General features: G+C 38.8%; 1 protein-coding gene across 1 annotated transcript in view; it reads right to left on the bottom strand.

Moving 5' to 3' along the window:
* Window positions 1–5,598: 5,598 nt before the first annotated feature.
* The window catches only part of CAMK4 (calcium/calmodulin dependent protein kinase IV), a 198,875-nt gene continuing 179,372 nt past the window's right edge, over window positions 5,599–25,101 (bottom strand). Inside the window, exons 8-11 of the mRNA XM_090279021.1 lie at window positions 16,508–16,583; window positions 13,246–13,372; window positions 7,420–7,572; window positions 5,599–6,369 (exon numbers count right to left, since the gene is read on the bottom strand). Of these exons, the coding sequence (XP_090135147.1) occupies window positions 5,929–6,369; window positions 7,420–7,572; window positions 13,246–13,372; window positions 16,508–16,583 (797 nt within the window). The 3' untranslated portion in view covers window positions 5,599–5,928. The remainder of the gene's footprint in view (window positions 6,370–7,419; window positions 7,573–13,245; window positions 13,373–16,507; window positions 16,584–25,101) is intronic.

The raw sequence follows: 25,101 nt of genomic DNA, 5'->3' as shown, positions 1-25,101 counted from the left end.
GTGAATAGAAACAGTTTAGGAACTTCTGACATAAATAATAACCTTGACAATATAAATGTAGATGAAATTGTAACTCATGATATACTATCTTTACCCAATGCTACTGCATATTAACTGCATGATAGGCTAATAGGAAAGGTTAAAGGGGACAGTTACGAGACGACAGTTTTCAACTTATAGTCATACTTGTATTGTCTACAGACCAGATTAACTGCTATACACGTATCAAGAAAAAGACAAAGAAAGAAGAAACCTAGTAAATTTTTATCATCCACAACTGATTGTCAGTGAGAGTACTTAGGGGAAACAACAGCTTTCAAAAATTCTAACATGCTCCCATTGCACTTGAGTAGCTTGAAATTATCTTTTCAATGAACAATAAAGATTATTATTTAATCTGATTGAAATGAAATACCTGTAATCTTTACTACAATGAACCACAGCAAAGATTCCATGGATATAAGTATTCCATATCCATGGGTTTTCCAGGTTAAGATGTTCACATTAAAATTTTGTCCAAATGTGCTAAAAAGAATGGTGTGATTTTATAGTCTTATCATTGCTGTTTAGTTTCAAACTAAATTCTGGGCTACCAAGGACCCCACATTTCTGTAGCCAGTGCGAGATGCTCTTTTCAGGGTTTAGAGAGGATCTCAGTTCTCAAGGGCAGCTTGATGATCGGCCAGAGAGATGGAGCAAAACAAAGATCTGGTATAAGTGGTAGCAAACAAAGATATTGGGAAGAAGAAATGATGAGTGGAATTCCATTTTCCATTACTGAATAATGGCAATATACCAGTATTCAACAGCATGCTTTCAATCAGAACATGGCAAGAGGTTTCCTTCCATTTGGCTCATTTGTGCTCAACCAGGTCAGAAGCCTGGAGTCTCCTCTAGAGTGATGGTCTGCTGCCATGGGAAGACTTGCATCTTGCCCTAAGTGGACCTCTGGGCCAGGTGACAGAGAAAAAGCTGAGAGTTGAAGGAAGTTAAAATCAAGCAATCCAGCCCTCTCAAGTATATTACAAGCATTTAGAAAAATTAGAATTTTAAACAAGGAAGGCATAAATTAGTCAAGTTTGTTATTGTTCTCCAAGATAAGTATATAAATGATTGGACTTTGTGAGCTGAGATTATCTGATCTCAGTTGATATCTGAAAGGGGCAGTAATGACAAAAACTCGTCCTTGCTTTATCAGAATATAGAAGGAGAAAATGCTGTATTTGTTTACTGTGGTTTGATAGCTGATATCTCTCCTGTGGTTTTTTTATTTTTCCCCTGTTGTATTTGTCAAGGAATCAGAAAATTCCCAAGTTGTTTCAGGGGAAGAAGAGGACTTTGAAAAAAATTATAGAAAATTATTGGGTACATTTCTGCTTATCATGTGGTTATGCATATTTTACCAGTATTGAGATTATGTGTGCATAAATGTTTTTTAAAAAACACTGAAGACACACACTGAGTCTAACCATTAAGCAATATGTAACGAGTAAGTGTGCAGATAGATGTTAGCCATAACCCCAATCAGAAACATATCAGTGATGAGCACTAAGAAAATTAGAATATGACCTAATAGGCAGTAATTACAAGGATATTACAAATTCTATTATGTAGGTAAATGTCTGTAAACTTTTCACCTTCTAAAGTCATGTACTGAATACTCTGTAATGGCAAGTAAATTACATAATAGCATTGTAATTATGTAATTGACTCTGCTTAGTATATTTATATCAATTATATGGAGTTAACCTTCATCAAGAAAAACCTAGTGTTGATTCACTTTGTTGACTTTTTTGTTTTTGCATATTTTTGCACGAGCAATCTTAAAACAGAATAAATAGTTTACTGATTTTGTTCTTTGCCTTTTCTGGCATTTATTTTTCCTTTTTTCCAATTTGAAAGGCAACCAGATGCTTCTGTGAATATAAACTGAATTATGAAACAAAATGTCTCTCTCTAAATCTTTGGTGTGTAGGCAACCCACCTTGCATGTGAAACTGGAAATAAGGATTGCTAGACATTGTAAATATGTTTAAAATGCTATGTAATTGAGGTCACAGTAAAAGGCAAACCGTTCTTTCCTTTTAAGTCAGCCACTAAAAATGGCTACAGAACCTTGAGAATTATTCTAAAACAGCAGTGTGTAAGAAATATCCAAAAGTCTTTTGAATCCATTTGTAATGGCAGTGTTGATTAAAGCCTTCTAAGAAAACCTTAAAAATGCCATCTGATGGTCATATTCACATTTGGGGGTTTATTCTTATTGTGTAATTATCCTCATGCAACTTTGTATGTCTTAGTAGATCTATAAAAAGAACTATTGCCTGCAACACAAAAAAGCTGCCAGCCTAGTCCAGGCCTACAAAATCTTGCTAAAATTCTGTGTGCATTCCTTCCTGAATGGGGACCCATGGTTCACCCACAGTAAATATGGGACCACAGGAATACTACTGGCTTCATGGCAGTAGGAAGGAGAGACGAGCCTGTAGTCAAGATTCCAGGGCCCAAAAGGATTCGAGGGACTGTGGCCAACAGACAATTTAGTAATGCCCACAAAAGTATTTTTCTCTAAAATTCATGTTGAAAAACACTCCTCTGAAGCACACGAATAAGCAGAAGTGGCCAGCAGAGTTTTTACTTATTTTAGTCTGAAATATTTTCCTTTTGGCCTCCAACCAGCGCATCCATGTGGAATACCGAGGCAGCTGTAATCTAAGCATAGAAATGCAGGTGTCACCACTTAAAAAATATACTAGAACAGTGCTGGTCCAATATGGTAGCCACTAGCTACATGTGGCTATTGAGCACTTGATTTACTAAAGGTGTAACATATACCCCTGATTTTGAAAACAGTATAAAAATAAAAATTTAAAGTATTTTGTATAATGATATGTTGGAATAATAGTTTGGATACAATAGCTTAAAATATAGTTAATTTTATCTACTTTTTAATGTGGCTAAGAGAAAATTTAAAATTACGTATGTGGCTTGCATCATATTTTATATTAGATAGCACTTGTTCTAGATGATAAATTTTACAACCATATTATTCTAACATCCACCTTATTTATGTATTCATGGAATGAATGAGCTCTTATAGTTTGAGAAAAATCATTGGGATTCCAATTAGTCTTCTTAAAGAAGAGAGTTGAAGATTGTTCTTCGTCATGGTAAAATAGTCTAGGTTATACTGTGCACCTGAACTTATCTGAAAACAAAAATTAATAATGTAATATTATAACTGTCAGTTCTAAAATGCAAATCCCAAGTTACTGTTTGCTGAAATTCCCTTAATTCTTTTGCTTTAAATATAACTTGACTGTTGTCAATTAGGGGTACTGTTATGAAGTAGTATGTCAAATTTAAGCTTTACCTGTTTTTTTTTTTTTTTTTTTTATCTAAGTAATCTTTGAGAAACATAATATATCCCATTTCAACAAATAATATACAAATGCTGGCTATTCTTTCAAAACATTCATCCAATTATCCCTAGATTATATTTCTATGAAATCTTTGAATCTCTTGGCTGAAATGACCAATTTTTATGAAAGTTAGACTTGTTTTCCACTGAAATGTCAAAATTAGCCACTATTTAGGCATTATCAGGACTTAATCTTTAACACACAAGTCAAAATTTAAAACTCCCATTGATCTTCTTAAAGAGTGCAATTTATAGATTAAAAAACAAAGGAAATTAACCTCACACTCTCAAGTACTCACCAAGGAATAGGTATGTGTACTCATTGAAATGGGTAAAACTCTTACACACACAGTGGCCCTGGCATTTACAGCTCTATTCCTGTCGTCCCCAGGGCCAACCACCAAAGTCAGCCCTAAGTGTCGGAATGTTAGACCTGCCCTTGGAACAACATGGGCATTAGGTTGGGAGGGACCATATGTTCTGATGTTTCTGACTAATTACCACTCTCTAATAAGAGCTCTTTTCTTCTCTTCTTCCTGTGCATAATGTATAGGACATGTACTGTATATACCTGTTAAGTCTCGTTGGAAAAAATAGACCAACTGATCTTTTAAAATGGAAATCTTAATGTTTAGTTAAAAAGGCATTCTTAATGGTTAAAAATAGTGAGCCCTTTATAATAGCTAAAATGGAAATTTTGAGAGAGAACAGAGAAAGGACAGAAACATAGAAGAGAATAAGTACTCTCTACTAGTTAATAAAGTAAAATAAAATAAAATAAAAAATAATTTTCCTCTGAGCCCAGAAGATGTGACTTAATTAAGGGCTCTATTCTCCATGTCAGTGATCTGTCAGGCTCCCCCTGAACTATGAAAGATGAGAAATCCTACCTTGTTTTCTTCTCAGAAAAATAGCAGTAAATGAAGATTTGTCCTTGGAAAGCAGAAAGCCTACCCAGGTCCAATTGCCCCTAGAAACCAGAGTTTTCACTTCATTTTCCAATTTACTAGTTTTAAGGAAGAGCCAAAAGAATTAAAGATCTCTTTTTTGGATGAGGATTATTAGATGACAGTCATTTTTCTTGTCTATCATCTTGTACTTTGTAAGTCTTTTTTGAAATTAAGGAAATGTATTAAAATGTGATGTATAATGATTTCATAAAACTGTTCATTTCAAACTAGAAATAAGTCTGAGGTACTTGGAATTTTAATGTGATTTCTATAAGGGAAAAGTGTTCCTATGAAAATCAAAGAAATATATATGGATAAAAATTGTAGTAAAATATTAAGTCTAATGTTACAGCTTCTCAAGTCAGACTTGAAATCAGTGTTTTTTCTTTGCTTCTCTTGTTGTTGTTTTTAAGGGAAATAAAAAGTTGCCCTGTTCTAAATTGACATGAAGACTTTCTAAACCACATTGTGAAATGCGGGCATTCCATTCCAAGTGTGAGAAAAGTATATACTAGCTTTTCAGAAATATCTAAATAATAATCAATTGAAGTGAAAAAATACTTTATAAACAAAAATGTTTCCTTATTCTAGTAAAGACAATAATGAATGATTTTTTAATGCAACACTATTTCCACTCTATTCAGACATTTTGGCACCAGCATGTGGCATAGAATTTCTAAATATTTGAAACTCGGTAATTACAGACTTCACCCATAAAAAAAGCTCCTATCCTTAAAGTTGTACAAACTCACTAATAAATTCAATTTTATATGAAAAATGACAAGGAGTCGATCCTTGTTCTTTTAGGTCCTGGCCTTATTCTGGTCTTATCCCCTTTTCTTCCCTAAAATTCTTTATTCCTCCCTAAATGTTGTCCATCAGAAGGATATCTTATTAGTAATATAGTTTATATAAATAAGGACAAAATAGAAAAGCATTCTCCACACAAGCTTTGGAGCATATGATTTCATGGTCCTTAAAATATGTTTCAATTGCCTTTTTTTTTTTTTTTTTTGCACATACCAAATATGTATATGTACATATATTTAATGTATAACCATCTCCTTGTAAACAATTTGAACACATGATAAGTAAAATGTGAATGTCATAGGGACACATGTTAGAGCACTACCTAGTACTAGCTGAGGAGCGGTCCAAACAGATGACTGACTGTCTTGTGAAGAAATCCAAAGGGTATAGATGATTAGGCTTCCAAAGCAAAAAAAAAAAAAAAAAAAACCAAAAGTTAACATTTACTTCAAATTTGTGCTATTGGTCCCTGAAAATTCATGTTTTAAAATGTTATGTTGTGTTTTCTTGCGATTTCAAATATAACTCATCAGTATTAGATATCCATTACTTACCATAGAAGACACTATTTTTTCATAAAGCAGTCACATGCATTGAAGTTAGGATTACCAACTGATATATATGCATTTTTTTGTACCTTAAAAAACAGAATCACTATAGTGCATATCATGCTTCCACACCTTTCTTGCTGAAGGACAAAATGCATCAAGTACGAGGATTTGGCTTCCAGATTAGAAGGAAGCCAACCTAGTACTCTGGTAGGATCACTTCATTGTGCTGAGCCTCAAATCCCAGAGCAGGGTTTTCTTGCCCTTCTTTGGGGGCTGCAGCATCCTCCCCAGTCTTCAGCTTCTCCTCTGCTGGGCCTTCCTCTGCTCGTGGGCCAGCCAGCTTTCTCCCATCCCCTAGTGCCTCGGGCACCATCTTGGTGGCCTCTGCAGCATTTATAGCAGCATCTTCAACTTCCTCCAGGGCCTGCACCTTCATCAGCTCAGCTTCTGCCTTCTCAGCTGCCACTTGGGCCCCATCTCCTTGAACTTTCTTTCCTCCTGGACCAGCTTTAACATCTTCGCTGCCATCTTGGATTGGAGATGGCTCTCGGCTGGCCTTCTGGCTCTCCTGGATGCTGCCATGGCTGCTGCTGGCGCTTCCCAACCGGGAGGAGGCCACCACAGCCTTCACTGCTGCCTAATGGAAAACAGAAAAGTGTCAGGTGTCACCTCCACTTAGAATCTCAAATCGGAGCTCAGTCTCAACTTTGCATTCAGGGGGTTTGCTGTATATGTTAGTGTTTGATCTTTCAAAGTGTTACTGTACCAGGATTGTTGTATGAAAACTCATTTTGAGAATAAACAGAAAAACCTCTTTAACCTCAAACCAATCTGTGTATTGAATCATCTGGACAATTGAAAGTTTGAGTAAATGCATTTGTCCATGGATTACCAGAAAATTTTAGACTGTGTTTCCCAAAATATTTGTTTCATGAAACACTATTTCCATAGATGTCTAATAGGTATTATAGAGATAAGAAAGTTCCACACTCAGATTTATTTGAGTAATCCTGGGTTAAGTCAAGATTATTTAATACAGGGTATTTTAAATTAATTTAATCATAGACCCTTCAGGTTTATTTAGTATCAGCTTGTAAGTGATGGCTGAGTGAAATATCGCTTTTTGACCCCCCACTATTCTCTGATATCACTGTATATATAGCTAGTTCTAAACACCATTATGTAAGAGGAAAGCACCTAATCTCTATTCTATATATATTTTATCAAAAGAGATATTCTTATGGATAATTTTCTATATCATTTGAATTATTTTAATTTTTACCAAGTATGGTAATATATAAATATATTACAAAATACAGTTTTGAAAGATTGTATCCCAATGTTCACATATTCAGAAAGAAGAAAACTTGCTGAATAGTTTCCTGAACAATGCTGCTTAAGCAGTTCAGCCTTAAGTATATGAGAAGCAGTGATAATGTATTTGGTGAGTAAATGTCAACATGTAACACATTTCTCCTTTTATTAACAACGAATTCCTTTGAGAGGATAACGTAAGACTGGAAGTGGCTTTATACCAGCATGGTTGGGATTTCAAAGCAGTATTCTGCCTGTTACTACAGGAGACAAATAATTGGATTAGATGAGGAATGGTGGAATTATCTTTGATAGTTGAAGATAGGAGAGAGATCTTCTAAAACAAAACAAAACAAAACAAATGCCGTCTTACCTTAAGTTTGCGTCGAGCATTGAATTCCTGGAGTTTCTTTTGAGCCGTATCCATGTGTACAAAATTGGCTGCTTTACCCGTGACCCATGGGTGCTGGAGAGCTTGGAAGGTAGTCAGCCGTTTCTTAGGATCCAAAACAATTAATTTCCTGACCTGAAGTGATAAGAGCCATAGGGAGATTTTTATGGTGACTTGGGCTTGCCCCTCAGCTTGTAAACTTCTAGGTCTTATTCTGTTTCCCTAGTAGTACCACTGAATATATTTTAAATTTTTTAAAACCTCTCAGAGGCCACTGTGGGTAAAAATGGCTTCAGGCAGCAGTAGCTGAGGGAGGCAAAGAAGGCAGTGGTGTGTGCCACCTGAGAGCCCAGACTGTCAGAGGACTTTCCAACTCAGGTCAAAGAAACAGGTGCTGGCTGGCCTGTGGGCTGAAAACACTTTGAAGGAGAACCAGCATGTGAACAATTCTAGGCTGCAATTCACATCACTTAGAATTCAGAACTTCAAATGCATATCAATGGAGATGAAATAATTCACTCATCCAGCATTCTTTTCAGTGGGGAGTAAATGGAAAAAAAAGGGTGGTGGTGGATAGTATCATATCCTTTATGATTGGGTAAAAAAGCCTATTTAGAATCAAAGTAAAGGTATCAGTGGCTTAGAGGCATGATTTGTTTAAAGGACTGAATTCAACCAAAGGCAGCCTGTTCTGGGAGGTTTACCCTTGCTGTGAAGATGAGCAGACAATAAATTGCCAGGAAGATCTACAAGCCAAATAATTCCTGGCCCTGGACTCAGAAGGGGTGATCTGGAATGACTGTTTGAAGTCAGGAGGCATGTTTAAGCCCTACTTAATGCCTCTAACTACTTTTGTGAACCTAGGCAAAGACCCATATATGAATTGAGTGTCTATGGACAGTCCCCTGGGCCCTTTTGTTACATGATCTCATTTTCTTTGTAAATCCATTCTTATATACCTGTAAAACATTTTAAAATGCATATAATCCTTTCCATAACCTTCTCAATTCATAAAGAAGGGATGGAAGGAAGCTCAGAAAGGTTTAGTGGCTTGTCTAAGATCAGACAACTTGTGATTGGTTGAGCCTGTATTCAAACTCAGGTCTGTCCTTCCTCAGTGCTCTGGGGTATCTACACTAGGCAGTGTACTGCTCTGGCCTTTTGTCTGCTCGTGTGTAAATGATTTACAGTCTAAAGTCTTTTCTACTCTAATAACCTAAGAAGAACTAACTACAGACTAACAAAATCAGGCAGCATGTCAAAGAATAAATATCTGGCACTTCTGGCCAAGATGGAGGCCTAGACAGACACGCTGCATTTCCCTCCACAACTAAGAAGGAATACAACTACCTCAAAGCTAGAATCAACCAGAAGTTCCAGAAAATCAAACTACATGGAAGTCTAGCAAACAAAGATATAAAGAAGAAATATTCATCCAGACAGGTAGGAGGGGTGGAGCCAGAGTGGAGAGGACGTGGTGTGGTGGTGGCAGCAGCGGCAGGCTGGCAGAAGGTGCGGTCACACGTTTTAAAAAATAGGACGGACACCTGGGGAGTGTTCCCAGCTCCTCACCAGACCTCGCAGCCCACGGTCCCAGCACCAGGGAAAATCAAGCCTCACTGCTTCTGACTGTGCAGACCAGTGGGGGTTGGGGTGGAAGCAGAAACTGCTGGTCTCAGCAGAGTTCACCTGTTTAAAAGGCCTCAATGACCCTAGAATGTCCACAGACCCACCCACTCTGGGAATGACGGCCAGGGCAGCAGCTAGAGGGGCGCCAGTCCAGTGCAGAAATGAGCGCAGTGCCTGGAAAAGGGGCGAGTGCTAGGCAGGCGGCATTGTTCCCTCTCGAACCCCTCCCCCACATACAGAGCCATAACATGGTAAAACAGGTTGCCCTGTACTGATGAATTCCTAAGGCTCCACCCCTTACAATGTAACAGGAGTGACAGCTCTACCTGGGATGTGGAGGCAAACAAACACAGGAGCCTGTCAGAATGAGGAGACAGAGAAGCATGGCCCAAAAGGGGAAATGGATTCAGGTTCCAGTGGGAGAACTAAGCAACGAGGAGATAGCCAACCTAACAGATGAGGAGATAGACGACCTAACAGATGCAGAATTCAAAACACTGATGATAAAGATGCTCACAGGCTTGACAGATATGCTTGAGTATGGCAAACTCATAAGAAAAGAAGTGAGGCTATGCTAAGTGAAACGAAGAAAAATCCACACAAAACCAATGGTGAAGGGAAGGAAACTGGGGTTCAAACCAATTATATGGAACATAAGGATGAAAAAAAAAAATAGTCAACCAGTGCAGAATGAGGAAGCAATAGTTGAAAAAAAATGAGGAAAATGTCCCAAATTTTGCAAAGGAGATGGACATAAAGGTCCGGGAAACACAGAGGGTCCTGGGTGAGCTGGACCCAGAGGGGACCACACCAGGATGCATCATGATTGAGATGCCAAAGGTAAAAGATAAAGACAGAGTCCTGGGGACAGCAAGAGAGAGGCAGAGGGTTGCCTACAGGGAGGTGCCTATTGGACTATCAGCTGATTTCTCAGAAGACACTTTGCAGGCAGGAAGGGACTGGCAAGCCATATTCAATGTGATGAAAAGCAACCTACAACCAAGATTACTCTATCCAGCAAAGCTATCATTTGGAATGGAAGGGCAGATGAAGTGCTTCCCAGACAAGGTGAAACTAAAGGAGTTCATCATCACCAAGCCGTTATTATATGAAATGTCAAAGGGACTTACTTAAGAAAAAGAAGATCAAAACTATGAACACTAAAATGACAACAAACTCACAAGTATCAACAACCTAATCTAAAAAATAAGAACAAAATCCACCTAAGCAAACCAGAATAGGAACAGAATCATAGGTATAGGGATCATTTGGAGGCTTATCAGCTGGGAGGGAGGAGGGGAGAAATGGGGAAATGGTGCAGGGACTAAGAAGCATAATCAGTTGGTACAAAATAGACAGGGGGATGTTAAGGATAATATAGGAAAGGGTGAAGCCAAAGAACTTATATGCACAACTCATGGACATAAACTAAGGGGGGTGGGATTGCTGGAGGGAAGGGGAGTACTGGGCAGAGGGGAGCAAAGGGGAAAAAATTGCAATTACTGCAACAACATAATCAATAAAATATACTTTAAAAAAACAATAGATATCTAATTCTCCTTTTACTTATTTTCTGTAAAATATGCAAAGAAATGTGTGTTTGAGGTATGGACACTGAATTTGTAGAGGGCAGACACATGAGACTGCTTAGGCTTAAACTCTGAGAGGAGATGGGGGGAGGTACAGATGAATAAGAAAATGAATACACAGCAGTAAATAAAAATATGATAGTAGTCATAGCTATCATCTGTTGAACACAGGAACTAGTACTTTTATGTCAATGATGCCTAATCTTTAAGCACATCTTTTACAATTAGATATTCCACTCCCATTTTCCAATCATTCTTTTATGTTTCTTCATCATTACCATCCTACTCCTCATGAAAATACAAAGGCTTTATTGAAAGCCAGTAGGTATTGAAATTTTGCATATGCAGCATTAATCTTTACATTTGAAGATGCTAAAGTACTAAATTGTTAAGAAACTTGCTGGAGGTCACAGAGATCCAGTGACTTTGTCAGGATTCAAACCCCAAAGCATTACAGGTGTCCTACCCACCCCCCTTACACCCTGACTTCCCTACTCATTGGTACTGTCACCTCACCAATAACACAACAGATGTGGGTTCTGTTAATAAATATGCATTTGTGGGCTCAAGGGTTCCTTTAGTACTGAAGTTTTATAAATTTATTGACTAACAGGATTTAACTAAATGAAGAAACATCACTGTTAACCTTCTTATTTAATTTTTATTAAGAATAAAAAGAAATGGAAGGAGGGCCAAATAAAGGAACCATTATTGAGTAAGTTAGTAGTCCTTAGTTAACATGTATTATATCCCTTAAGTCTCCCAGCAATCCAGCATCATCCCAGATAAGAACACTAAAGCACAGAGAAGTTAGATAACAAGCCTAAGGTTACACCTTTAGGTTATGAGAAAGGGGGCACTAGAATTCAGGTGTGTCAGATCTTAAAAATCCATGGTCTATTTTGTGACTCATTGTTTCATTCATTCAATAAACACTGAGTCTGTACTATATGCCCAAATGGCACTAAGATCTGGACACACATGCATTGTCCTCTTCCAGAGTTTACAATATAATTAAGGAAGGCTTTTGAACCTTCCTTAATTATATTGTAAATACAAGTGATAACTATCATGAAAGAGGAAGTCCAGGGGCCAAGGAATGAATCAATTGTAGGAGGAGGGATTGCTAAAGGAGGGCAGACTAAGCCTCCCAGAGGATGTCAAATGGCAGCTAAGGCTTGAAGATAAGAGTTACCCCTGCAAGAGATGGGTGTGTGTATGTGTGTGTGTGTGTGTGTGTGTGATGGTGAAGAGGAAGAGGGAGGAAAAATGGAGGAAAGACCATTACAAAGCAGAAGAAGGAACAATGACCCATACTGGAGCTACACTGGTGAGGGACTGGTAATCTGGTGCACTGAAGTGCAAAAACACCAAAAGAGACTGATGTGAAATGAGTGGTATGGGAGAGGGTGACAGGCTCCAGACCCGGCAGTGTTGTGTAGATCCTGTAATAGACCTTGGATTTTATCCTAAGAGCCTTAAAGCAGGAGAGCGACATGATGTGATTTATTTGTAAGACCATCCCTCTGGACCAGGTGTAGAGAAGGAGGACCAGACAGGAGGTTGTGGCAGTGGTCCAGTGGGAGAGGCTGGAGCTTGGATAGGACAGTGGTGGTGGCGGTGGAGAGAAGCGGATGGAGTCCAGAAGGAGTGTGGGGCCTGACTTGAGGGCAACATTGGGATGACACATCTACAGGTCACGCATACTTCCTCACTTTCCAGCCACAGTGAAGTCATGGCCTACAGGGTATCTGTCTCATGGAAGAACATGGATGGTCAGGAGGAAATGTTTGGAGGGAAAAAAGCTATGGCTGAAAGGTCTGGAAACCTGGATCATTGATTCCCAGCAATGACTTTCTGCTGGGAAGTGTGACATTGGATAGTCATTTCACTTTTCTGGACTTCAGCACACTCATCTTAGATGACTCCTAAACTCCCTTGAAGATCTAATCTCTGTGATTCAAAAGTTAGCTTTTAGTAATTTCTGCATATTGATGGTGAATATTTTAATCCCATGCTGGTATCCTCTTTATTTTAGAACAGGTGGGCCACATCCCCATTCATTTCCTGAATGCAAACAAACTTCAATATTAGCCTAAGTGACAAGCCAAGTAAAATAAATGAACAAAAATAAAAAACAAACAAGATGCACTGTTAATACAGTGTAACTTGTTTATAATGCCAATGGTGCATGATGGAACTCATTTTAATATCAAGATATTTTAATAAGTTTAATCATTTCAAGAAAAATGTTTTATTTGAAATACAGCCAAATCTAGGTAATGGCAAGCCATGTTAAAACAGAATTATTCTGTGTAAATTATGTTTGGATTCACCCAGGACAATCTGTCTTCATAAGCAAGGCTCTACAATGACTAGATGGAAAAAAGGTATTAATTAATATTGCAGTAATTTTTAATTTGTGATAATTCAGTTAATGTATTAATTTTCACTGTTCTATAAAAATAAAATTATAAAGAAATAAGATATTAAGGGGGACAAATTTTAAAAATGACACTGCCCATTAATTGCTAAAAGAACATGAGGGATTTTATTTCATTTTGTTTCATTTTGTTTTTGTCATACTTACCAAGTCCTTGGCATTTAGAGATACTTCATCCCACCAGGGGGAGATAAAGTAATATTCACAATTCAGAATTCTCCTGAACATGAACTGATCACCTCTTTCATCATAGAATGGTTCAAATCCACAAAGTCTAGAGGAACAAAAAATAGGGAATAAAATGTCTTTAAAAGCCTAAGTATATTTCACCAATTTTTTGCAGAAATTCAAGACTGTCCTTTCTCACAGCTTCTTATTATGAATGCAACTCTATTCAGCACAAGTATGAAATTGCCTTATTACAATTCATTTTTGAGTGTGTGAACACAGTCAATCATGTCTTCAGGAAGTAAGAATAGGTACAAAACCATTTTAGGATTTCTAAAAACTGTTATAATAACATTAAAAATTATATCACAAAAACAATAATAGTTAACATTATTATAGGCATTATGTTAATGACTTTTGATGAATTTTTCACCAGGGATTGAGAAGACAGATTGATTAGAGTTCTAATTTATTACAAAGTAGAAGATTTAGGGTTTAAAGAATAAAGAGATTAAAAGGTGGAAAGGAAATGTTTTTCAGTCATTTTTTTATTAAGCTCTATTCATTGAATTCTTATATATAAATGAGTAAAGTATTAGATTTCCATTTTATTCCAATTTGGATTTCAGAGTGAACAAAAAAAGGAGCTAAAACTACTGCCAAAATGGCCTTTAAAACATCATACAATGAACAGATAGATGCAACCAACAGAGATGGAGCAGCCTATAGTTTCCTTCACCTTCTATGTGACCCTCATTTTTGTGTATCATACAGACATTTCACTATGTTTCCCTTCACATTCCACAACAGGGTCGGCATAAAAATAAATAGGAAAGGTGGGAAAAAAAGAAAACGGATGACCATCTCTGGCATCCTAAAGAGAGAGAAGAGTGACTTCCTGCTCTAGGACCACCAAACCTTCACTGTTTCTAGATGGGTCGAGGTTCTGAAATCACTAGGAACCTCAAGGAAACTATTTTTTAACAAAGTCCCTGCCAGGGCAAGTGTTGCACTTGACAAAGAATGGGTGTGTGTGTGGATGTGTGAATAAAATAAAAAACATTTTCCCAAATTCTTTCTTCAAGCTGGCCAGGTTGGTGCAGAGCAGGAAATGTTTAAGGGCATCCTAATGTAGCCCTAAAGGTCCCCAGGCTGACAGAGGTTAGAACAGACCAGAACTATTAAGGAGTATTAGTTATATGTAGCCTTCTTACTTTCATTCTGGGGGTTTCTACTGCTTACTTTCAGCCACCACCTATTAATTAATGACCTTAAGTAAACTAGGGGGAAAGACCTTGATAGACTTTTAAATAATTTTCAGTGCTATAATACAATGTGTCTCAAATGATCACATATTTTTCATTTCATTTTCCCATGTCAGTGACCATATCTTGGAGTTTTATTCATTCCATATTTCAGTTTTACTGGGTGAATGTAACCTAATTTCCTACCTCTATCTTTCTGAGTTCCTATATATGCTTAATGCTTTAACCCCCTCCCATAACTTTTCAACATGAAATTGTAATTAGGTGGGCATGTTTACATTTTAGGGGCAAATCTGAATCATTATTTGTGTAGTTCAGTTTTTCACTTAACATCACTAAGTATGATGTGTCACCTACATACTTTCACCGGTGTGAAAGTGATCTCCAATATAAACTGAAGGAATTCTATGATGTGGCCTTAGGAATCCATTTTAATCAATTAAGCACTTAGTGTGTCACACAAAAATTACCTAACAGTTTGTGCTTTCATAAGAGGAAAATATGGTTTTCTACCTTTCCAAATATTCTGAAGCTTTAATACATTCAGAAAACACAAGGAACTGATCACTGAAAATATCTTTTGACATTACATAATAGCAGATGGCTATTTTATGGCTGCTTGTTGAACTATCTGTCTTGGCTAGTGACCAAATTATGTACTCAGACTTTACTAACTTGGTGGGGGTCCTACCCCAGTTATCCCATGCCTAGCCATATTACCTAAACACTGCAATTTCTAGAATCACTATTAAGTTAAAAAAACAAAGCCCTCTGTCTTCCATGGACTGAATTGTGTCCCCTTCCCAATTCATATGTTAAAGCCTTAACCCCCCAGCATGATGGGATTTGGAGATGAGGTTTTGGTAGGGATTTAGGGTTAAAGGAGGTCATGAGGGTGGAACCTCAAAATAAAAGTAGTACCCTGTTAAAAGGAGGCACCACAGAGCTAGCTTCCTACCTCTGCAACATGAGGACACAGTAGAAGGTGGTTCTCTACAAGTCAGGAAGAAAACTCTCACCAAAACTCAACCTACTGGCAACCGAACCTAGGACATGCAGCCTCAAGAACCATGAGAAATAAATTTTGGTGTTTCAAGCTACCCAGTCTGTAGTATTTTGTTATGGCAGCCTGAACTGACTATTACACTTTCTTTTACCCTCTGAAATCTCTTTACAGATTTGAATATTACAGGTTCCAACAATTAGTCTTGCAGTATCCTCTAAATGGCAACAAAATCTACTTGTTTAAATTCTGGAACTCATTGATATCTTGCTTTTTCAGTTGTTCCAGCCATCTTCCTCCCCAGACACTCTTACATCATTCTTGCTTATTTCCTTGTATTCATCTGCAATTCCATCATTCTTTGCTTATTGGTAGTCAGGAGCTCATGAATGGAATTGGGAATACCAGAGGGTGAGAGATTTAGGCCATATTTTTTTTCAATCAGAGAAAATGTTTTTCTGAGTTTAGGGTATTAAACTTGAGGTCCTTGAGATAGGAAATGAAATTGATAACCAAAATGCATTTAAAATATTTCTTATAAGAACTGTACCAGTTTGGGATTCCTTAAATGATTAAATAGCTATTTGCCTTTTAAAAAGGACTAATACCCTAATTATTTTGATGAGGTACAAATAAGTAAAATAAGATCATTTTTAATAGGTGAATATGAGTCTTACATTTACTATTATCACCAGATATGAATTGTTCCCCAAATCTGTGATGCATTGCATCACAGAATGAGACACAGAAGCATCCTGGACAGAAGTTCTGTGCCACACTTCCCACCCCCCAAGTTACGAAATGGAAAGCAATGCTTATTTTCATAAAATTCTATCACTATCTATATTTAGTATATCATAGACAAATCACAAAAAATAAAAAAGTACTCTTACTTTTTATGAAGACTATGATTACCTAAAAAATATCAGAGCAAAGCCAAACAGTTGCATAAAGATTGCTTTTCTTCACTTACAAGATGTAGGTGATTATTCCTACAGACCACATGTCCACTTCAGGCCCATAGGCACAGCCTCGAAGAATCTCAGGTGCTGCAGGAAGAGTAAAAATTGTTACACTGGAGTCTAAACTCAACATTTACATTTTAATAACAAGCAATGGGGAAGAAATGAATTTATCAACATCAACTTTAGAACACCTTTATAACCAATCTTCTCTCCGCAAACCAAAGAACGAGGCTCCAGATTCTTATGTCTATTTTAATGGGAGAGATTACAGTCTCTCTGTATTTGGAATGCATAAAAGTAAAACTATTAACTTGAATATTCTGCATCAGAACATCATGATACTGCTCAAATAAGAGAGAGGGAGCTCTATCTCTGCTACAAAAAAACCCCTTACTTCAAAGGAAGCTTTGTACATAGAAAAGAAAGAAATGAAAGCTTAGCAGAGTAAGGGAATACAGGCACAATTATGCTCCCGTGGGAACAAGATCTGCTTGGAGCATGAGCTGTCCATGAGCATGTGTACCAGGGCAGATGGTTGGAAGGACTGGAAAGTCACTAATGCTGAAAGGTTAGAACAGTAGCCAGAGGGGCCCTGACATATGCCCCTGTATGGTATTGAGAAGTACACATAGGTGCCCAGAGAGCAGCTGTCCCCAGTGAGTTTGGGATTATGAGCTGAGAAAGGAGGACTTGTCTGTGTATAATGAGGATGCTCCTATTAGCCCTGCCCACATTGTGAAAGAGGAAGGCTTCTTAACCACAGACCAGCCCTGCAGCATAGAATTGTGAAGTATTCTTTTATGTTTGTTTTACCTTGGGGCTGTGAAAATGGAGAGTTAACTGACTCCAATCATTTGCCCTGAGGATTGCAGGTGTTGGTGGTTTACCTTACAAACAAAGGAAGAAAAGATGAGAGAGCTCTAGCATCTATGCAGAAATGGGGCTCAAGACTATGGCCCAGAATGGTCCTTTTCTATTTTGAACAGAAGTGCTGTTGGTGTCAGTGGGGTCCCTGAAGGAGCTGATTGATTAATGCTGAGGGCTCCTTGAGGGAGACCTTGGAAACAGGGGCACCACACCCTTCCTTCCAGCTGGGGGCAGGAGAGCAAGTGACCTGCATCCCTGTCCGTGTAGGCTGGAAATGTCATATCATCACAGTGAGCTTCAGAAGGAAGCTGTCCTCATGGGACTCTGGATTTAACTTAGAGGAAAATCCACTGTACATAGTGGATTTTTCCTCTGACATATTTCCACCCCACCCCTTCTCCTCATTCTTTCCCAATCAGGATATTCTCACTCCTGTAGGAATTGTGCTACATAAAATATGAGATGAAGAGCCTGTGAAGTGGAATGGGAGAGTGCATTATTGCACTCTAAGCAGCAATCCAGCAAAATACACCCTTTAAGGAATCATATCTGGGGCCAAGTAGTTCTTCTCATCCATCAGCAAATTTTTCCTAGAAAAATTCCCTTATAAGATTTAATTAACATAATTAAGAAAAATGCATGCTTAATGCCAACACCATTCACTCTGTCAGGTTGGCTTTCATTTCCCAGAGCAATCTGTGTCCCACAGATGGTGCCTTTGGGCCCCAACAGCCTCAACACTGAACTCCCACGCACACATGCTCTGCTCAGCATAGTGCATAAGACACTCATATTAGACTGCCACTCTCGCAAGGGCTCCTGCTGCCTGTCTTTGTCTCCAAGAGCTGTTCCAGTCAGGGAGCTGAAATGCATCATGCACATTAAGTAGCTTCCCTGCTCAGGTCTTCACAGCAGTGAAGAGCCACCAAGTCCCACACTGCCACTTAAACATAAATACTGACATATGTTGGGGAGAGTCTTTTTCATTTTCTGGGTCTTGGTTTTTACCTGTAAAATCTAAGTGAATTGGGCTGGCTATTTCCAAGTTTACTTTGAGTTTTCACCTGCAAGCTACTGTGATACTGGTAAAGGGAGAGCTCAGTTTGAGCAAGAGTAGAGGCAAGCACTGTACCCACAGAACCTGCTGCACTGCCATCCCCCCTGCCAGAGCGTCTTCTGTGTATGCTGCTCCGTGGGCACCTTTCCTGTTGGCTCTAGTGAGATCAACCCTCCGGTCCTGTGCTGTCAAGGGTCAGCACATGAAGTCACAAAGGCCAGGTGGTTTCTTTGGCCATTCTTCATAGCTCCCAGGCCAACAGCCCCAAGTAAAATGAATACCATGAGACAAAATTCTTTTTGAATCCACTTTAAAGGGCATCTGGTTTTCTTATTTGACCTGGTAATACCTGATCTCCTGTTACAGCACTGGGTGTGACCTTACTTTCCAGAAGCAATTTTTTTCCTTGTGAGGTATTATGTTGCAACGTGAGTCAACTGTGTTTTGAAAAGTTAAACTTTCCACCATGAGGCTAACTGAGACAAAAGAAATGTAGAATTTTTTTGATCATAATACATTTGCCTTAATAATATTTTTAAAAGGGAATTTATAATATTCAGTAATCATAATATAAAATTTGGGTGAAACAAACTTAAAACATCTAGACACAATTAGATACCATTCATACTACCTTTTAATACTTTCAACTACTAGTTGATGGGAACTTGACTTCAGAGCCAGAAGAACATACTCTTGTAATTTATCTGAACCTTTTCCAAAAGTCAAAAGCTTTTCTAGAATAAATTTTAGGCTTTGGCACACTAGGACTTTAAGTCTCTTAAGTTTCAAATGTTCTTGCAGGTGATTCTACAAATTTGTGATTTTCTCAGTGAGAAATGGTTGACTAATTCCAATTTCATTCAAGAAAAGAGATCAACTAGTCCGCTTTTTTTTTTTTTTTTAAGTAAATTTTATTGATTATGTTGTTATAGTAGTTCCAAGTTTTTTCCCCTTTGCTCCGGTCTTCCCAGTGCCCCCCTTCCCTCCAGCAATCCGACCACCTTAGTTCATGTCCATGGGTTGTGCATGTAAGTTCTTTGGCTTCACCGTCTCCTATATTATTCTTAACTCCTCCCTGTCTATTTTGTACCAACTGATTATGATTCTTGGTCCATGCACCATTTACCCATTTCTCCCCCTCTCCCCTCCCAGCTGATAAGCCTCCAAATGATCCCTATACCTATGATTCTGTTCCTATTCTGGTTTGCTTAGTGGGATTTTGTTTTTATTTTTTAGATTCAGTTGTTGATAGTTGTGAGTTTGTTGTCATTTTAATGTTCATAGTTTTGATCTTCTTTTTCTTAAGTAAGTCCCTTTGACATTTCATATAATAACGGCTTGGTGATGACAAACTCCTTTAGTTTCACCTTGTCTAGGAAGCACTTCACCTGCCCTTCCATTCCAAATGATAGCTTTGCTGGATAGAATAATCTTGGTTGTAGGTTGCTTTTCATCATGTTGAATATTGCTTGCCAGTCCCTTCCTGACTGCAAAGTGTCCTCTGAGAAATCAGCTGATAGTCCTATAGGCACCCCTCTGTAGGCGACTCTCTGCCTCTCTCTTGCTGTCCCCAGGACTCTGTCTTTATCTTTCACCTTTGGTATCTCAGTCATGATGCATCCTGGTGTGGTCCTCCCTGGGTCCAGCTCGCCCGGGACCCTCTGTGTTTCCCGGACCTGTATGTCTATCTTCTTCACAAAATTTGGGAAGTTTTCTCATTTTTTCAATTCTTGCTTCCTTATTCTGCAGTGGTTGACTGTTTTTTTCTTCCTTATGTTCCAAATCATTGATTTGAACCCCGGTTTCCTTCCCTTCACCATTGGTTTTGTGTGACTTTTCCTTCGTTTCACTTAGCATAGCCTTCACTTCTTCTCATGCATTTGCCATACTCAAGCATATCTGTCAAGTCTGTGAGCATCTTTATCACCAGTGTTTTGAATTCTTCATCTGTTAGGTTGTCTATTTCCTCATCTGTGAGGTTGGCTATCTCCTTGTCACTTAGTTCTTCCACTGGAACCTTGATCCATTTCCCCTTTTGGGCCATACTTCTCTGTTTCCTCATTCTGACAGGCTCCTGCATTTGTTTGCCTCTGTGTCTTAGGTAGAGTTTTTGCACCTGTTACATTGAAAGGGGCGGAGCCTTAGGGATTCTTCAGTACAGGGCTACCTGTTTCACCACGTTATGGTGCTATATGTGGGGAAGGGGTCTGATAGGAAACAATGCCACCTGCCCAACACTCGCCCCTTTTCTGCACCAGACTGGTGCCTCTTTAGCTGCTGCCCTGGCCATTGTTCCCAGAGTGGGTGAGTCTGCGGATGTTCTAGGATTGCAGGGGCCCTTTAAACAAGCAGACTGCTGAGACTGGCAATTTCTTCCTCCACCCCAATCCCCAGTGGTCTGCACAGTCAGAAGCAATGAGGCTTGATTTTCTCTGGTGCTGGGACCGTGAGCTGCGAGGTCTGGTGAGGAGCAGGGAACACTCGCCAGGTGTCCCTCCTACTTTTTAAAACATGTGACTGTGATTTCTGCTGACCTGCCACTGCCACCGCTGCTGCCACCACCACACCTCATCCTCTCCACCTCATCTCTGCCCCTCCTACCTGTCTGGATGAGTATTTCTTCTTTATATCTTTGTTTGCTGGACTTCTATGCAGTTTGATTTTCTGGAACTTCTGGTTGTTTCTAGTTTTGAGGTAGTTGTATTCCTTTTTAGTTGTGGAGGGAGATACAGCGTGTCTGTCTACGCCTCCATCTTGACCAGAAGAACTAGTCCACCTTTTAATGTTATAAGCACATCTGGCCATCCTTCATATCACTGCTCACCTCATTCCCAAAACAAACAAACAAAATGGAGGAGGGAGAAAATCATTTTGAAGTGTAATACAGTCTTTTAGAATGAATTTAAAATGACCTAGAGTCATCTTTTCTGAAATGGTCAATAATAGGTTACTGATCTTCCTGGCTATCTTCCAAGTGGATCCAAATTTTTTGCCACTTCCTAAAATTACCTTATCTTTCATGCTATTGCTCATTGAATGCTAAATACTACAGAGCTCCTAGGATAAAACATGCTCCAGTCTCCAATTCAGAATAATTTTGGTAGATGGCTTTGAGATTACTAAGATACTAAGCATACCTTTTTAAAAATCAATTTTAACTGAATATAAAAATTATATAAAAATTCTAACTTTAATTATAATGTTTATTTAGCAATCTACCAGTTAGACCTTACAATGCTCATATTTTTATAAGACCATGGTACAAAAAAAATATTTAGAGATTGAGGGTCCATCTAGAGATAGGAGTGAATGTTGATTTATTAAATAAAACCACTGTAACCATTTCTGGAAATAGTCTTAAAAAAAAGAATCAGGCATGGCCTATGACACAGAAAGATGATCAGTGCTAGGTTTTCCCTCTTTTCCTGAAGCCCTAGCAGAAAAATAAAGAATGACTTTGGTCCCTGATTATACCTTCATTTTGTCAATGCCCCAGATAAACTTTATGATCCCTTCCTACCTACTGAGTTAAAACTACAGAATGGTATTCTTTGTCAGAGAACTTTTCAAACCACTGTTAACTGTTTTGTGAAAGACATATCCAAGAGAGACTAAGGTGAATGAAATCAACAAGTTCATTAATTTACTTGTTAAATAAATATAGTGACTTATTAGGCACCTGCTGTAGGACAGGCAGTGTGTTAGGTGGTGATGGGGGAAGGATAATGGGGAGTTAAAGAGAACAAATCTCTGCCATCCCAGAGCTTACAGTTTGGTCGGGGAGGTAGATGTCGATCAAGAAAAGCATGTGAAGAAATGCAAAGTGGTGACTGGAAGTGCTTGTAGGGAGTGTCTCTGATAGAGGGTTCACCTGGTCAGAATGAGAAAGTGGTTAAATCTGAGATATATAAAGGACCTAGGGAAGTTAACTAGGCAAGGAGGGAGAGGGCAGTGTTTGGGGAAAGAGAGAGAAGAAGTTCCAGGTGGACAAAGCACGTATGAAGAGAGCCTGTGGCAGGAAGGAGCAAGTGCCACTCATAGAACTGGGAGAAGGTGGTGTGGCTGGCCCCTGACCCATGTGTGCAGTGAGACTCAGGTGTGACGAGCGTCTGACAGAAAGATCAAGGTCAGGCTGCAGGTTCCAGCAGGTCAGGGTCATCATTTGTTTTTAAGTTTTCTCCTGTGTTTTCATTTTAGAGATCCAAAACATGGGGAAACAAATCTATTCTCATCTTAAAGCTTAAACCTGTCTTTATTCCTACAGACAGGAAAAAAACTCTGTGGAACTTGTTTCACTGTAGAGGCTTGTCTTGAATTCGGAATTTCTCGAGGCCACAAAAATCCACTCGCATCTTCAGCACAGCATCAGGAAGTCTCTCTAAACTTGGCCTCTGGGGCATAGAAACATGGAACAGCTGGACAGCTGTAAGAGGGGAAGGAGGAGGAGGGGACTGATTGAAATAAGGTGAAGGGATTAGTCAAAGAACATATATGAAGAACCCATGGACATGGACAATGGCATGAGGGAGCATTGGCTATGGGGGTGCAGTGGGGGAGAAGGGGAGAAACTGGGATAACTGTAATGGCATAAACAATAAAATATTTAAAAAAATAAACTTGGCCTCTGGGGGCTGAGTAGTCTGAAAGAGCAGGGAGAGGGATTTATCTGGCAGAAGCAGAAAAGCAGTGCTTGTGATTCTCTGCTCCTTTTCTGTTCCTAACTTGGCCTAGGAACTCTGAGGGGAAGAATGCACCAAGGCAGCCTCCTGCAGGCAGCAGAGGGCCCACAGCTGGGCACATTATGTTACAGTGTTGGCATACATTGGGCAAGTACAGGGCATAACCTTTTCAACTTTGTCAAGTGCAATTTTTGCTATGACAGCAGAGAAGAGAGGCAATGGCCAGTGCAGTATGCAAAGTATTACAACAAAGTTGTGGATCAGATTGGGATACAGTTGAGATGTTTCCAGAGGGGGTTGCCTCTGGCTAGGAGCTGCCTGGTCTGTTCGCTTAGGCAATGACTCAGAATTCTATCAATTCTACGCCATGCTTGAAAGGGTGGGAAGGACAGAGGAGGCATTGTGGCCTCTGTCACTTTGGTTATCTATGACTTGTTAGTGTGGAAGAAGAAAAAAGTTTTAAGGGTGTTTTAAAACACAGATGATAATGCTTTATGTTCTAACTCATCCTTTCCATTTTCCTGGTCTCTCTTGGTCTTCTACACTGTAAATATCAGTTGATCCACCTCTCACTTAATATTTTTTACTTAACCTATTAAAAAGTCTTCTGTGCCACATGAACTGTGTGGGTGTTTTTTTTTTCTACAAAGCTTATCAATGGGTGAAGAAAGATATCTCAGGACAGCAAAGGAGTATTAACTGTTGAAAAGTTGCCTTTCCATTTTTGTGGGGTGAGGTGGATTATAAACAAATAAACTTAATAAACAAATAAACCCAACCCATCCTAATATTAAGAATCTCATTTATAGCCTATGAGCCAAGTGTCGCTGGTTCGATTCCCAGTCAGGGCACATGACTAGGTTGCACGTCAGGTCCCCAGTTGGGGGCACAAATGAGAGGCAACCACACAGTGATGTTTCTCTCCCTCTCTTTCTCCTTTCCCCTCTCTCTAAAAACAAACAAACAAACAAACAAATAAATAAATAAATTTTAAAAAAGGTTTAAAGATAGAATTCTTTATAGAAAAAAGAATCTCATTTATATATGGAGATAAGAATTAAAGTAAGGGGCTTAGTTTGAAATTCAAACTCTGCCTCATGTATTAAGTATGACAAACACTGCTTTTCTCTAAAAAGGCTAAGAATCTTACTGGTAACTATCAGTGATAATTCTTTTGAAACTTTGTACTTTATTTTATGCATATGTTTCTTGGAGCATCATTCTAAAATGGAACATTTTGCGGGGTGTTCAGGGCCCAAATAATATATTTTAAGCAAGGCTTCTACCCACTGGCTATCAATCACGGCTTCCTTTTGCCCTCTTCCCCTCACATCCTTCCACCCGCACATATGTAATAACGGAGCCAAACCTCCCAGCACTGTGAATTCTTTGGCACGGCTGGTTCTGCACTTAAAGTAGTCACTTATAGTTACAAAGAAGTGAGCACAGAATAGGATTTATGGCATGGAGAGCCAGAAGTTAAGGATTACCAGGTCCTTAAAGGACTGTCTCCAAACTAAAGAGAACAGGAGAAGTGAGGATATGATATTGGTGAGAATCTCTTTAGACTCAATTTTATCAGCCATCTCAGGCCAAATTGTATTTGGTAAGCTTTGATTTAAATAAGTGGTTGCCATAATCCTCAACTTAGTTTATATATATAGAATATTTAGACAGATTTTGTAGTAATATTTAAAAACAACATACCATACACCTGCCAAGTGATACAAAAATTAGCAGGACTCTCCTTCTCTTCCCTTGTTGGTGGCCCTGAATCCTGAGAGAGGAGTCAATCCACTTTTGTGGCCATCTTCCAACCCAGGGAGGCAGCCTCTTCTACTGCTGACAGCTTCAGATGTTAAAATATTGTTTGTATATTAAGCCTCAAGTCTGTGCCTCACAATATTCATTCACAATTCCTAATTCTGTCCCTGGAGCTTCCTCTACTATTGGATATCTAAAAATAATAAATGTGGTTTCTTTTCCTCTCTCTGGCCTC

Source organism: Furipterus horrens, unplaced genomic scaffold (assembly GCF_987537825.1).
Source record: "Furipterus horrens unplaced genomic scaffold, mFurHor1.1.pri manual_scaffold_5, whole genome shotgun sequence".
NCBI lineage: Eukaryota > Metazoa > Chordata > Mammalia > Chiroptera > Furipteridae > Furipterus > Furipterus horrens.
Note: the sequence above shows the minus strand (reverse complement) of the source record. Positions and strands in the feature narration are given on the sequence as shown.